General features: G+C 39.0%; 1 protein-coding gene across 2 annotated transcripts in view; it reads left to right on the top strand.

The window, feature by feature from the left end:
- Nucleotides 1-15,445, top strand: part of HSPA14 (heat shock protein family A (Hsp70) member 14) — a 35,983-nt gene extending 20,538 nt beyond the window's left edge. For both annotated transcript variants that reach the window (XM_089311484.1, XM_002717444.6), the window contains exons 11-14: nt 8,526-8,738; nt 9,162-9,335; nt 13,807-13,877; nt 15,234-15,445. In XM_089311484.1, coding sequence (XP_089167610.1) covers nt 8,526-8,738; nt 9,162-9,335; nt 13,807-13,877; nt 15,234-15,312 — 537 coding nt within the window. In that variant the 3' untranslated portion in view covers nt 15,313-15,445. The remainder of the gene's footprint in view (nt 1-8,525; nt 8,739-9,161; nt 9,336-13,806; nt 13,878-15,233) is intronic.
- The last annotated feature ends 432 nt before the right edge of the window (nt 15,446-15,877 follow it).

Genomic DNA, 15,877 nt, shown 5'->3' with positions numbered 1-15,877 from the left:
GAAGGCAGTGGAGGATGGCCCAAGTGCTTGGGTCCTGCAACCGCATGGGAGACCAGGAGGAAGCACCTGGCTCTGGCTTTGGATCAGTGCAGCGCGCCGGCCATAGTAGCCATTTGGGGGGTGAACCAATGGAAGGAAGCCCTTTCTCTCTGTCTCTCTCACTGTCTAACTCTACCTGTCAAAAAAAAATACAAATTGGGCCAATGCGGCACAGTGGTTTAAGCCTCCTCTGACCATGTCCACATTCCATATCAGGGTGCCATTTCATTCTGCCCTGGCCGCTCCATTTCCAATCCAGCGTCCTGTCACTGGACCTGGGAAGGCAGTGGAAAATGGTCCAAGTGCCTGGGCCATTGCCACCCAGAGGGGAGGCCTGGAAGGAGTTCCCGGCCCCTGGCTTCAGCCTGGCCCATCACATCACTGGCTGTTGCAGGCCTCTGGGGAGTGAACCAGTGGATGGAAGACGTCTCTGTCTCTCTGTTTCTCTTTGTCACTCTGCCTTTCAAATAAATAAATGAATACATATTTTAAAAAATCCAAATTGACAAATAAAAATACTTTATCAGTGTTTTCACAACTAATTCCTCCTTCAGATTCAGAACCTGAAACACCTTTCTTCTGCTTCTTAATGCCAGAGTCAGGTCTTAAATTTTGAGTTGTTATGTTCAATCTAAAATTCAGCCTGAAAGATAACGTTTCAAAGTGACTGCTTCTGTGTAAGGACAGAATCTTTGTGTAGTGGGCTTTTAAAATAGTAATAGTTTAGTATAACTACTCCAAAGATGTCTATGGAATTCTGAAATCCATCTCTGTAATTTTAGAAATTTAATTTTAAGTTTTCATTTTAATATTTTTAAATTAAGTACATGGTAGAAAAGTATGCCAAATCCCTTGCCAAGTGAGTTTTCCAAAGCTAACATTTCTCTAGAAAAAGCAGATAGAAAATTCTTTTTTTGTGTGACTATGAGAATGCCTTTGCGGAGACGGATAAGTCCTCATTTTGGTGGATTTTCCATAGAATATAAAAGTATCAGGAAAACAGCACTTGCTCCTATCATATCTGATACATTGATCTGTGATTTTCCCACAGATGATATGAAAAAGTCAATTTCTTTTTATACTTAAAAAGATATCCTTGTATGTACTTCTTAAGTTCTACCCCAGAATTAAACTGCCTAGCAATCGTGTAATTTGGTAGACTCACTGTACTTTGTATGTTCCCTTCATCAAGCAAATTATTGAACTGACTGGTTCAAGCCATAGTGTCTATCCACTTCATATTGTTAATTGACCCCTTCCTTGATCTATTTCAGCTACTATTTTAGCACAAAATGATTCCTGATGAATTATGGTATGACTAAATTTAAGTTTTGCATCAGTGCAAATATCAATACTTTAGCTTTAAGCTTTAAGCTTTCTGAAGAGTCCATCATCAACATGCTTCATCCCAGATGCTCTGTCTATAGTTATGCAGCCTAATTTTTAAAAGTCAAAAGAAAACACTACATCTAAAAGTTCTTTGGTTATATCAAAATTTTCTATGCTAAATATAACCAAATGGACAATATTATTTTGATCTGTGGTCTTACCAGTTATAATGAAAAATGTGTAGGTGATTTATCTTATCCTGGTAATTTGTCTTGTAGTTTTTTTTTTATTTTTTTTTTATTTTTTTTTTATTTTTGACAGGCAGAGTGGACAGTGAGAGAGAGAGACAGAGAGAAAGGTCTTCCTTTGCCGTTGGTTCACCCTCCAATGGCCGCCGCTGCAGCCGGCGCACCGCGCTGATCCGATGGCAGGAGCCAGGATCCAGGTGCTTTTCCTGGTCTCCCATGGGGTGCAGGGCCCAAGCACCTGGGCCATCCTCCACTGCACTCCCTGGCCATAGCAGAGAGCTGGCCTGGAAGAGGGGCAACCGGGACAGAATCCGGCGCCCTGACCGGGACTAGAACCCGGTGTGCCGGCGCCGCAAGGTGGAGGATTAGCCTATTGAGCCACGGCGCCGGCCCTGTCTTGTAGTTTTGTATGCATATTTTCAACCTGGTGAGCATCAGCATTTGTTTTTAGACTTATATTTGCAACTGGTCATATATTTCCAGGCACATAATATTTACTGTATTCAATATTAAATCTTTGGTAAACACTGTCAGAGGTTCTGACAGGTCATTTTCACTGAAGACAGAACTACAATTCACAGAAGCCTCATTTATTTGCTTGCATCTGAAATGAAACTCTTGAAATTTGTATTTCCTCATCATAATGTCTTTTCTAGGTTCTAGTAATGTTTGCGTGATTGTTATTTTATAGTGGTAACTTAATTATATTCATTGGATATGTGTATACCTTTTTGTTTACATATTGATAGGAATGGTGCCTACTTTTTATTTTTCTTGAAACCTTTGATCATCTTGGTTACTTTTTCATTCTTCTGGATTGAGGTGGGTTTAAGAGTTGAAATAGTTTTACATTCAGCTTTCTCCTGTAGGACAAGCAAGAGCACTAGTGTGATTAGAGGTGGCAAGTGACCATGAGGCAGTGTCAGTGCCCAGGAGTTAGTGATAAGCCTACCCCAGACAGACAGGAACAGTCCTTGTCCAATAGGGGCGGCTACTATCCACCTGCGAAATACTGCCATTGAGGGATGCAGGGCATGCTGGGAAGCCTTTTACCTTCTAAGAGGCTCTCAGAATATGAATTTTGTAATAAAAAATTTTAATGTTTAGATGATAGTAACTAATTCAGAGAGTAACTAAAACACTGTGTTCGAGAGATAAAGCATATCTTTCCTGATATAATTTACAACTTGACTGCTTTGCAGTCTGTGGTCCACAGGGTTTTGTTTGTGTTTAGTTTTTTCTGTGTTGTTCCCTATGTTGTCAAGGGCGTATGGAATGAATTTTTAAAATATTCACTTATTTGAAAGGCAGAGTTACAGAGAGGAAGAGACAGAGAGAAAGATCTATCCATTGGTTCACTCCCCAAATGGCCATAATGGCCAGGGCTGGGCTAGGCTGGAGCCAGGAGCCAGGAACTCCATCTCAGTCTCCTACGTGGGTAGCAGGGACTCAGCTACTTAGGCCATCTTCTGCTGCTTTCCCAGGCACATTAGCAGGGAGCTGGAATGGAAGTGGAGCAGTTAGGACTCAAACAAGCTCTTACGTGGGATGTCGGAATTGCAGGCACTGCCTTAACTCACTGTGCCATGATGCCAGCCCCAGAATGAGTTTTTAATACCTTTTCATCTTTTTAAGTGTTCCAGATAAGTATATTGCATGGGTATCTCTATTACTCAGAAATTGTAAAGAATTTACCTCTAAACTCATGTTGTCTGAGACTGGTTTTGAAGTACTTCTGATAATTTCTCAATTTCTCTATTTTTATTTCTTTAATTTTGAATTTACATTTGTTATAGACTTATTTCATAGAGTTTTTTTAAACTTTTAACAAAACATTGCATAATCTCAAAATTTTTAATTTTATGAAGCTTTTGATAATAGCACTTAGAAATTAAAGGAGTATTTGAATGAAAACCAGCCAATTACTGTCTGACCTTTGTTCTTTTTTTTCCTTACCTAGATGGGGCAAATATTTATCATTTTTATTTTTTATATATTTTTTTAGATTTATTTATTTATTTGAGAGTCAGAGTTACACAGAGAGAGGAGAGGCAGAGAGAGAGAGTCTTCCATCTGATAGTTAACTCCCCAGTTGGCCTCAATGGCCGGAGCTGTGCCTCTCCAAAGCCAGGAGCCACGAGCTTCTTCCGGGTGTCCCAGCGGGTGCAGAGGCCCAAGGACTTGGGCCATCTTCCACTGCTTTCCCAGGCCATAGCAGAGAGCTGGATAGGAAGTAGAGCAGCCAGGTCTTAACCGGTGCTCATATGGGATGCCGGCGCTTCAGGCCAAGGTGTTAACCCGCTGCGCCACAGTGCCGGCCCCAATCATTTTTATTTTGGCTCCAACTCCTACCACCACCAAAGAATTCTTCTATTTATTTCAAGTCATATTGATCTCTTTTCTTTTTTAAGTTTTCTTCTTCTTCTTCTTTTGTTTAAATTTTTCCTTTTAAGAAGCGTACGTATGTTTTTTCTCTTTTTTGCTTTGGATTTTCTCCCAGCCTTTCCAGGCCACTTATTCTTTATGTTCTTGAACATTAATCCACTTATATCATCTATGTTTCCCCTAATTAAAAAAATACCTACAATAATACTTTTATTAGTAGCTTCAATGAAGTGTGTTCTCATTTTCTTTATTTGCAGAGTGATCTGTGACACATTTTATTTTCCTCTTTGTTGTTTGGCTTCATTTTTTTAAGATTAATTTTTATTTATTTGCAAGGCAGAGTTACAGAGAGAGGTAGAGACTGAGAGAGAGAGGTTTTCCATCCACTGGTTCACTCCTCAAATAGTCACAATTACTGAGGCTGGGCCAGGCCGAAGGCAGGAACCTGGAGCCTCTTCCAGGTATCCCCAATGGGTGTAGGGGCCCATGACTTGGGACATCTTCTGTTGCTTTCCCAGGGGCATTAGCAGGGAGCTGGATTGGAAGAGGAGCAGCCTGGACTTGAACCGGCATCCATATGGGATGCCAATGCTGTAGGCTGGGGCTTTAACCTGCTGCATCACAATGCCAGCCCTGGCTTCATGTTTTTTTAATCTCCAAGTAATTAAGTGGTAATATGGACTGAATATTTGTACCCTCTCTGCAAAATTTGTATATTCATGCCCTAACCCCTAGTGGAGCTGTTTTTGGAGATGAGGCCTCGAAGGAAGTAAGGTTAAATGGAGTCACAGGTGCAGTCCTGGTCAGCCAGAATTGCTGTCCTCATAGGAGGAAGCCCCAGAAAGCTGGGTGTTGCTACTCTCAAACCACCTCAAACACATGAAGAAAAGATCATGTGAGGATACAGTAATGAGCTGCCTGTTAGCCAAGAGAAGAGTCATCAAAACTGCCTTGCTGGCACCTTGGTGCTGGGCTTTAACATCTGGAACTGGGAAAAAAATTCTGTTGTTTTAAACCACCCATTCTATCGTATTTTGTTGTAACAGCTTAAGCAGACTAATGAGTGTGTTTTGATTTTCTTTTTAACATTTGTATTAGCAATGTTTATTTTGATATTTTAAAATTTTATTTTAAGATTTGTTTATTTATCTGAGAGGTAGAGTTACAGACAGAGGTAGAGGCAGAGAGAAAGGTCTTCCATCCACTGGTTCACTTTTCAAATGGTCCCAACGGCCAGAACTGGGCCGATTCAAAACCAGGAGCTAGGAACTTCCTCCAGGTCTCCCACATGGGTGCAGAGGCCCAAGCATTTGGGCCATCTTGCACTGCTTTCCCAGGCCATAAAGCAGAGAGCTGGATCAGAAGAGGAGCATCTGGGACACGAACCAGCACCCATATGGGATGCCGGCACTGCAGAAAGAGGCTCAGCCCACTACGCCACTGTGCCTGCCACTTGAATTTTTGACTGACAGATAATACCTGTTCATTTTTATGGGGTGCAGTAAGATATTTCAATGCAGGTATACAGTGTGAAAAGATGAAATAAAGTAATCTTCTTTATTTTGGAGTCTATGAGATCCTCTCTTGCAGTTTTTCATACAGTTTGATTTTTTTTTTTCTTTTTTAAGATTTGTTTATTTGAAAGAGAGGGAGAGGGAGGAAGAGAGCAAGAGAGATCTTCCATCCACTGGCTCACTCCCCAGATGGCTGCAACAGCTGGGGTTGCTGAAACAGACATCTGGGCCATCTTTTGCTTCTTTTCCTAGGCCATTAATAGGGAGCTAGATCTGAAGTGGAGTGGCCAGGACTCCAGGTGGCATCCATATGGGATGCCCACGTCACAGGCTACAGCTTTATGTGCTATGCTGCAACACTAGCCCCACAGTTTGATTCTTATGCACTTTTCTTTGATAAAATGCTGTGAAAATTATATTTGAAAAGGCCTTAGGAAGAATAATTATATTTGAAATATGTAATTTCTTTTTTTTTCTTTTTTTTTTATCTTTTATTTAATGAATATAAATTTCCAAAGTACGACTCATGGGTTACAATGGCTTCCCCCCCAATACCGTCCCTCCCACCCACAACCCTCCCCTTTCCCACTCCCTCTCCCCTTCCATTCACATCAAGATTCATTTTCGATTATCTTAATATACAGAAGATCAGCTTAGTATACCTTAAGTAAGGATTTCAACAGTTTGCTCCCACACAGAAACATAAAGTGAAAAATAATAGATGATTTTTTAAATGATGATGAAATCAGAGCAGACCTATTGTCATGTTTAATCCCAGTGAGAGTCAAGTTGGGAATTGATAATTTCTATTTCTTTTTTTTTTTTTTTTTTTTTTTTACAGAAGATCAGTTTAGTGTACATTAAGTAAAGATTTCAATCGTTTGCACCCACATAGAAACACAAAGTGAAATATACTGTTTGAGTACTCGTTATAGCATTAAGCCTCAGTGTACAGCACATTAAGGACAGAGATCCTACATGAGGAGTAAGTGCACAGTGACTCCTGTTGTTGACTTTACAAATTGACACTCCTGTTTATGGCATCAGTAATCTCCCTATGCAGCAGTCATGAGTTTCCAAGGCTATGGAAGCCCCTTGAGTTCTCCAACTCTTATCTTGTTTAGACACGGTCATAGTCAAAGTGGAGGTTCTCTCCTCCCTTCAGAGAAAGGCACCTCCCTCTTTGAAGACCTGTTCTGAAATATGTAATTTCTATTAATTACATTATTATGAGAAGAAATCTCATGCTGTAGATTAGACAGTTAAATTCATTTTAAACTTACTGATTACTGTCAGCATCAATAATAACATAGTCTTTGTTCCTTTTACCCTAAAATAAAAATTCTGAAAACCAAGATTTTCCAGGATTATTACTATTTTTTGCATAGTGCCACTAGTTAATAAAATTTTCTGATGTTGAATATGAGAAATTTGAAAAGCATAGTCTGTATTTTTATTCTCATGGTATTTGCCACGAGATTTTGTAAAATTTTAGGGAAGACTTTTCTTTTTACTCACCTCCAAAATAGACCTTTTGGGCCTCTTCGCCAGGGCTGGCCTGGTATTTAAAATCTCTCAGTTTGTATTCTTCCTGCCCTCACCTGCAGATTAAGGTGGTGGTCCTCACTTTCCACACTGCATTTTAAAGAGGCCGCCTTCTAGTCAGTTACTCTCTGCTTAACAAGTCATTACTCAGTATTCTTTTTGTAAATTCACTATTCTAAATACTCCTGGAGTCATAACTGCTTAATGCATGAGCCAGTGAGGAACTTAAGGGACTTCAGTACATGGGAGTAATTTAGTATGAAATACTTTAGAGATCAGAGAAACCAAATGGATGGTAAAATAAAACTTTTTTTTTATTTGAAAGTCAGAGTTACACAGGGAGAGGAGAGGCAGAGAAAGAAAGAGGTCTTCCATCTGATAGTTAATTCCCCAGTTGGCCGCAATGGCCGGAGCTGTGCCAGTCTGAAGCCAGGAGCCAGGAGCTTCTTCCGGGTCTCCCACATGTGTGCAGAGGCCCAAGGACTTGGGCCATCTTCCACTGCTTTCCCAGGCCATAACAGAGAGCTGGATTGGAAGTAGAGCAGCCGGGACTTGAACCGGTGCCCATATAGGATGCCGGTCCTTCAGGCCAGGGTATTAACCCACTGTGCCACAGCACCGGCTCCCAAAATAAAACATTTTTACTCAAACAGGTTAATATTCTTCCATGCCAAAGGCAAAAATACTATGGTGTTCTGCTCTTTTCTTTCTTTCTTTCTTTTTTTTTTTTTTTTTAAGATTTATTTATTTGACAGTCAGAGTTATACAGAGAGAGATGCAGAGAGAGAGAGAGAGAGAGGTCCTCCATCCGATGGTTCACTCCCTAATTGGCCACAATGGCCAGAGCTGCGCTGATCAGAAGCCATTAGCCAGGAGCTTCTTCCGGGTCTCCCACGTGGGTGCAGGGGCCCAAGGATTTGGGCCATCTTCCACTGTTTTCCCAGGCCATAACAGAGAGCTGGATTGGAAGTGGTGCAGCTGGGTCTTGATCCAGTGCCCATATGGGATGCTGGCGCTTCAGGGTAGGGCATTAACACGCTGCATATGGTGTTATTTTCACATAGAGATTGCTGATATTTATCATAAAATACCATAATATTTATTTAAATATTTCTTGTAGAACAGTGGGACAGTATGATAATATATTTCCTAGTCAAATGAATATCTTGTTTAAACCTCATATGTATAGTGTTAATCATGAACCATTATATAGAGAGCTATATTTTCCAATAGGTGGTGAGATCCTGATTTTAAATTTTGTTGTGAGTAAAGAATATGTTAAATGTATATAATAATATTAAATATCTGTATATTTCCACATGAAGTATAAAATAATAGATTAAAATATAGGACATTCTATATTTTATCATTACACATGATAAAAATGGCCCCGCCTGTTGTACTTAATTTCTAGAAATAATAATTCTTTTAAAAGGAAAAACTGAAAATTATTTTCATTTTTTAGGTCGTCCTTTGTGGAGGGTCTTCTCGAATCCCAAAGCTACAGCATCTGATTAAAGACCTTTTCCCAACTGTTGAGCTTCTCAATTCCATTCCTCCAGATGAGGTTATCCCTATTGGTGCAGCTATAGAAGCAGGAATTCTTATTGGCAAAGAAAACGTTCTAGTGGAAGACTCTCTTATGATAGAGTGTTCAGCCAAAAATATTTTAGTTAAGGTATGTTTCACTTTCATATACTTTTGCATTGAAATAGTACAAATTAATTGACGTACATAGCATGACTTTAGAATAAAACTGTTTACAGGTAAATTTAGGCTTATAATTTTACTTTTATTGAGTTTCTTATATTCTTTTAGTTTCTATTTATCTTACATGTAACTTTCTTAGGAAAATGAAAGTTGATGAAATGAAAATCAACTATAAGCTTCCAATATAGGGAACGTACACTCAATATATTTTTTAAGTAAAGTGAGGTAAGATTAAGTAACATTCTATTGTTATCTCTTTGTCTCTTTTTATAATTTTATTTTTTTATATATATTTCATTTATAATAAGAGTAGTAGGACTTTATAGTAGGAGCTTTTTAATTTGTAATGGTAAATATTAAAGGATATACATCTTATTTTCCTTCCTTTTAGGGAGTGGATGAATCAGGAGCCAACAGATTCACAGTACTATTTCCTTCAGGGACTCCTTTACCAGCTAGAAGACAACACACATTACAAGCCCCTGGAAGTATATCTTCAGTGTGCCTTGAACTCTATGAGTCTGAAGGGAAGAACTCTGCAAAAGAGGAAACCAAGTTTGCACAGGTGAATATATAAAATATATACAAAATATATAAAATATATATAAAAATATATAAAATTGAACTGTGACTTAGTCATGAGAAACTGTTTAGCTTTTCTTTCTGGATTCAGTTCAGTTTAATTTCTTAGTATGTGATGTATATAGGACACCTAACTTTTATTTATTTATTTATTTAGTTATTTTTAAGATTTATTTATTTGAAAGTCAGAGTTACACAGAGAGAGGAGAGAGAGAGAGAGAGAGGTCTTCCATCTGCTGGTTCACTCCCCAGTTGGCCACAGTGGCCAGAGCTACGGAAAAAAAAAAAATGAAACCACCTGGTTGTCTTTCAGTAAAAGCTCACTATTAGACATTTTTTTAAAGATTTTTTTATTTATTTGAAACTCAAAGTTACACAGAGAGAGGAGAGGCAGAGAGAGAGAGAGAGGGAGAGGTCTTCCATCCGATGGTTCACTCCCCAGATGGCAGCAACGGCTGGAGCTGCACCCATCTGAAGCCAGGAGCCAGGAGCTTTTTCTGGGTCTCCCATGCGGGTGCAGGGGCCCAAGGACTTGGGCCATCTTCTACTGCTTTCCCAGACCACAGCAGAGAGCTGGATTGGAAGTGGAGCAACCAGGTCTCAAACTGGTGCCTATATGGGATGTCAGCACTTCAAGCCAGGGCATTAACCCACTGTGCCACAGTGCCGGCCCCAAGGACACCTAACGTTTTTATGAGTGAATTACTTCTACTCTTTTTTGAAAGAGGGAAGAAATAGTTTAATTTGAAACAGTTATGGGAATATAAAAATGAAATATAATTCATTTTTAAAAGATTTATTTATTTGTTTATTCCTTTATCTGAAAGACAGAATAACAGAGAGGGAGAGCTAGGGGTAGAGATCTTCCAATCTGCCATCTGCTGATTCACTCTTCAAATGGCTGCAACAGCCAAGGCTAGGCCAGGCAGAAGCCAGGAACCTGGAAATGCCATCTGGGTCCTCCCCATGGGTGGCAGGGGCCCAAATATGCATCGGACCATCATCTGCTGCTTTCCCACGCACAATAGTAGGGAGCTAGAGCAGAAGCAGAGCACTGAGACTAGAACTAGCACTTGGATATGGCATCCTTGCAATGACAGGCAGCATCTTAACCTCCTGAGCCATGAGGGCAGCCTCTATGTTTTTTTGTTTTTGTTTTTAAAAAGATTTATTTATTTGAAAGTCAGAGTGATACAGAGAGAAGGAGAGGCAGAGAGAGAGGTCTTTTAAGATTTTTATTTATTTATTTGACAGGCAGAGTTACAGACAGTGAGAGAGAGGCAGAGAGAAAGGTCTCCTTCCTTTGGTTCACTCTCCAAATGGTTGCAACGGCCAGAGCTGCGCTGATCCGAAGCCAGGAGCCAGGTGCTTCCTCCCAGTCTCCCATGCAGGTGCAGGGCCCCAAGCACTTGAGCCATCTTCTACTGCTATCCAGGCCACAGCAGAGAGTTGGACTGGAAGAGGAGCAACCGGGACTTCAGCCGGCCCCCATATGGGATGCTGGCTCCGCAGGCAGAGGGTTAACCTACTGCGCCATGGCGCTGGCCCCCCCTATTTTGTTTTTAATGTTTATTATTTCCAACTGCTTGAAAGAGCAATAGAGAGACAGAGAATGAGGTCTCTCATCCACTAGTTCTCCAAGTGGCTGCAACAGTCAGGGCTGGGTCAGGCAGAGGCCAGGTGCCCAGAACTCAATCTTAGTTTCCCACATGTATGGCAGGAGCCTAAGCATTCGAGCCATCATCTGCTGTCTTCTAGGATGCATTAGCAGGGAGCTGGATCTGAAAGGAAGTAGCGAGAGTTCAAATGGCACTGCAATATGGGATGCAGGCAGTGGCTCAACCTGCTATGCCACAATACCCACCCACAATTTGTCTTTTATATTGTTACCTGATGTGCTCTTGGCCCACCTTGGTAATTAGGTAAGGGAAGGGGAAAATAGCCTTGTTTTCATTTGCTAAATGCCAGATGCTGTACTGCTGTGAGGTAGGACATTATATGTATATTCTTATCACAGATGATTAAAAAATCAGCTTGTTGTAGTAAATACCCTGTTGGTTTCTTTGTCAAGCTAAGATTTCTCTGTAGCTTGGTTTTATTCCTCAGTCTATGTTTTTTTCTTTCTGCCATGCTGCCTCTGATAAAAGATAAATTACTTTTTCAAAATACCACATGCACATTTCAATCTATACCATCCTCTTTATCCTTTACAAAGAGGAAGTAGGGCTATGTCATTTACTTAGAAACATATCCAAGAAATACGGCTACTGTAAAATGCACATACACAGGGTAGGCATAGGGGTGTAGCAGGTTAAACTGCCACTTAGGACACCCTCATCTAAGTGCTGGTTCAAGTTCCTGATCCAGGGCCCTGCTAATGTATCTGGGAGGCAGCAGACATGATGGCCATAGACTTGGGTTCCTGCAACACGCATGAAGAGAACATGATGGAGCTCCTGGTTCCTAGGACCTGGCCCAGCCTTAGCTGTTGCCGGCATTTGGAGAGTGAACCAATAGATGGAAAAATTCTCTCTGGTTCTCTCTCTCTCTCTCTCTCTCTCTCTCACCTTCCTCTCCCTCTCCTTCTTTCCACTTCTCTCTTCCTCCATCTCTCCCTCCCTCCCTTTCTCTCTCTCTCCTTCCCTTTTCCTGTTACTCTGTCTTTCAAATAATAATAATAATAATAAACTTTATTTTAAAAGCACGCACACACACACACAGAAGGACTGCATAACACTTCCTTCTGCTGATTCACTCCCTAAATAGCCGTAATGGCTAGAACTGGAATAGGTCGAAACCAGGAGCCAGGAACTCCATTCTGATCTCTTCACATGGGCAGAGACCCAGGTTCTTGGACCATGTCAAGCACATTAGCAGGGAACTTGATCAGAAGTGGAGCAACTAGGACTTGAACTGGTGCTCATATGGAATGCTGGCATGGCAGGCAGCGGCATAATCCACCGTGCCACAACACTGGCCCTTATATTGAATGTTTTACATAGTGTAAAACATAAACATAAATTAACTTGTTATAAAAATAAGACAAATATAGGTAACAGAAGAGAATGTATAGTACAATTGGTTGTGTGTATGTGTTTTTTTAATGTATTCAGAGAAAATTCTGGAACTAGACTAAAATGTCTAGTTATTTTTGAGAAGAGGATATGTATTAGTGACAACACATGCATAGATCTTTAGCTTTGTATCAGTTTTCCAATACAAACAAAAGAGCAATGAAAACCCACACACTCATACATAACTTGAAATCTATTGATGAAGTTTTAAGAGCTCCTTCAGATGATTCTGCTATGTATATATATATTTTTTCTTTCTCTTTTCTTTTTTTGCTATGTATATATAAGCTTTCCTATGTACCCGCATTTCCAAAGACAGATTGCAATTTCAATATTCCCTTAGCTGTCTCCCTTACACATTTATTTCTTTTTTTTCTTACATCCTACTGGGAGGCTGCAGCCACTGTATCCTAACTTAAAGATGCCCCCCAAATTAGTTCAAGAACACTGAATTTGTAAGAGAATCTTTGAGAAAACCTGTCTGCTTGAAACTCCTCAGTTTACAAATGAGTGATAAGTGATGACTTACCTGAGGTTATTAAACTCAAATTTGGCAGTTTGAAGTCACTGCTAAACTCCAAATTTGGTTATTAGTATACCTTTCTTTAGGAAACTAAGTAAGCTAAGTAAATTCATGTACCTCTTACAGATGTACTCTTAATTGTACAAAAGAAATTGCCACATTCCTTTTTTTAATAGGAAATATATGGGACAGGCATTTGGCCTAGCAGTAAAGCCACCAAGTAGGGTGTTCATATCTCACATCTGAGTGCCTGGTTCCATACCAGCTCCAACTTCTGAAACTAGCTTCCTATTAATAGACACCCTGGGAGGCAGCAGTGATGGCTCAAGTGGTTGGGTTCCTGACACCCAAGTGGGAGACCTGGATTACATTGCATTCCTGACTTCCAGTCCCCACCCCCACCCCCAGGGTTGGGGGCATTTGGGGGAGTGAATCAGTAGATAGGAGTGTTCATTCTTCAATCCCCCATGCTCTGTCTCAAATAAATAAAAATTGAAAGTATGTGTAGGAGGCTTGCCTGGATATATTTTGCATGTTACTGGCAATGGCTTAATTACCAAAAAGAAGTCTTTATTTTCTGAGACAAACAGTATTTCTTAGAAACAATCATTTTAACCTAGGAGATGACATTTAGCAGGAAAAAAAATACATTGGTCTTATTATGCCCTCCTCCTGGAGGATAAATTTCCAGTTAACAAATCTTAACTCCTGTTCTCTGAATATGATTAAATGAAGGAGAATTGAAAACTGCCCTACTTTAAAAGATTCCTTTCAGAATTTGGTCTTTTGTGATAACTGATACATCATTTCATTAATATGTCAAAGTACTGAATCGTCTATTATTTCTGCATCAACAGGTTGTACTTCAGGATTTAGATAAAAAGGAAAATGGATTACGTGACATATTAGCTGTTCTTACTATGAAAAGGTACAATATTAAACTGTTTCTGGTGTGAAGAAAATTCACTTTGAGACATGACCATTTTTGCGAGTTTATTGAGCCAATATCAGACAATTTATTTAAAACTTAAAATATTTTATTTTTATTTACACTTTTTTTCCTGAAAATACTATTTTTACTAAGAAAAGAATATCTTAATACTTTTCACTCTGAATGTTTTATGAGTTCTTTGTTTTTGTTATAGTCAACCTAAAAACTGACCCATGCTCATGATATAATTTTTATCAGTTTTCAATATAATTATTTAAAGTTTACATAATTGTACTATTTGCCCCATGAAAGAATAAGATTATTTCACTATTCCTGCAGAAAATCTCTACGAAATAAATAACCAGTTAAATCCAGCTATTACCATTTTCCTTACAATAAGCCATCCATACTACTATGTGTTGCAAGTAAACCCTTTCCAGATTAACATTAGGGACAACTTGTTCCATAAATTATACATAGCAAGAATATTATTGAATCCATTGGAGTGGATGTGCCTTGGCCTGGGCTGGAACATCTTGAGCTCCAATGAAGTTTTTGTTTGTTTGTTTGTTTTTAGAAAGCTTTTATTTAATTAATATAAATTTCATAAGTACAGCTTTTGGAATATAGCAGTTCTTCCCCCCCATACCCTATACCTGCCCTCCCAAACCCCATACCATCCCACCTCTTACTCCCTCTCCCATCCCGTTCTTCATTAAGATTCATTTTTAATTATCTTTATATACAGAAATCAACCCTATACTAAGTAAAGATTTTAACAGTTTGCACCCACACAGACACATAGAGTATAAAGTACTGTTTGAAGACTAGTTTTACCATTAGTTCTCATAGTACAACTCATTAAGCACAGAGGTCCTACATTGGGAGCAAGTGTACAGTGACTCCTGTTGTTGATTTAACAATTGACACTCTTATTTATGACATCAGTGATCACCCGAGGCTCTTGTTATGAGCTGTCACGGAAGCCTTTTGAGTCCACAAACTCCTTCAGTATTTTGACAGGGCCATAAACAAAGTGGAAGTTCTTTCCTCCCTTCAGAGAAAAGTACATCCTTCTTTGATGGTCCCTGAATGAAGTCATAAGATGCTTATCATCATGAGTTTTCAGAGAATACAACTGTTGTCTCCATGATTAGGAGAATATTTCCAAGAACAACTAGCTAAACATAGCATAGATACTATATTTAAAGACACTGAGATTGTGGTTTCTACTTTGAAAATGCTATTCTTCTAAAAATTAAAATTAGCTCTGTTCACTCCTCAAGTAATTTCTTAAGGACTTTCTGTTTTTATAAAATAAGTTTTTAAATGTTATTTATCTGGTTTGTTTAGGGATGGATCTTTACATGTTACTTGCATGGATCAAGAGACTGGAAAATGTGAAGCAGTCACCATTGAGGTGGCATCTTAATGCTTTAGAGAAACCAAGAATTTTTTAGAACTAGAATATCAACACTCTCTGGTTTTGTGTAGAAGTCGTGTTTGTATTAAAATGCTTTTTCAATGAATTATATAAGCTGTTTCTATTAAACTACAATATATTGGTAAGTGTTGGAACTTTGTTTTGTTTTCCTTATAAGATGAACCATTACTAATGGGAAATATAAAATGTTTTCACTTAGGAAGCTGTTTCAAATTAAGTTGATTGAAGGAAATTTTATGTGACATTTTCAAAAAAGTTTTGCTTCTTTAATTTTCAGTTTTACAGTCTTTTATTGATTCTTGTTATATAATTAACTAAGGACAATTAAATGTCCTTGATAGTAATGGAAAAAGAAATTGCAGAAACATAGGTAACATAAAAGAAGCTCTTACGCTCGGTGTGTGTGTGTGTGTGTGTGTGTGTGTATGTGTGTATGTGTGTGTACATAGAAAAATATCCAGAAGGCTAAAGGCTAAACTCTTAATGTGGCTTCTTTTATGGCGGGAAAATGGGGCAAACACTTTTACTTTTTCTTTTTTATATTTAGTTTTTT

The sequence above is a fragment of the Oryctolagus cuniculus genome, chromosome 13 (genome assembly GCF_051225735.1).
Source record: "Oryctolagus cuniculus isolate XC-2025 breed Fujian yellow rabbit chromosome 13, ASM5122573v1, whole genome shotgun sequence".
Classification (NCBI taxonomy): domain Eukaryota; kingdom Metazoa; phylum Chordata; class Mammalia; order Lagomorpha; family Leporidae; genus Oryctolagus; species Oryctolagus cuniculus.
This window is presented reverse-complemented; position numbering and strand designations above follow the sequence as displayed.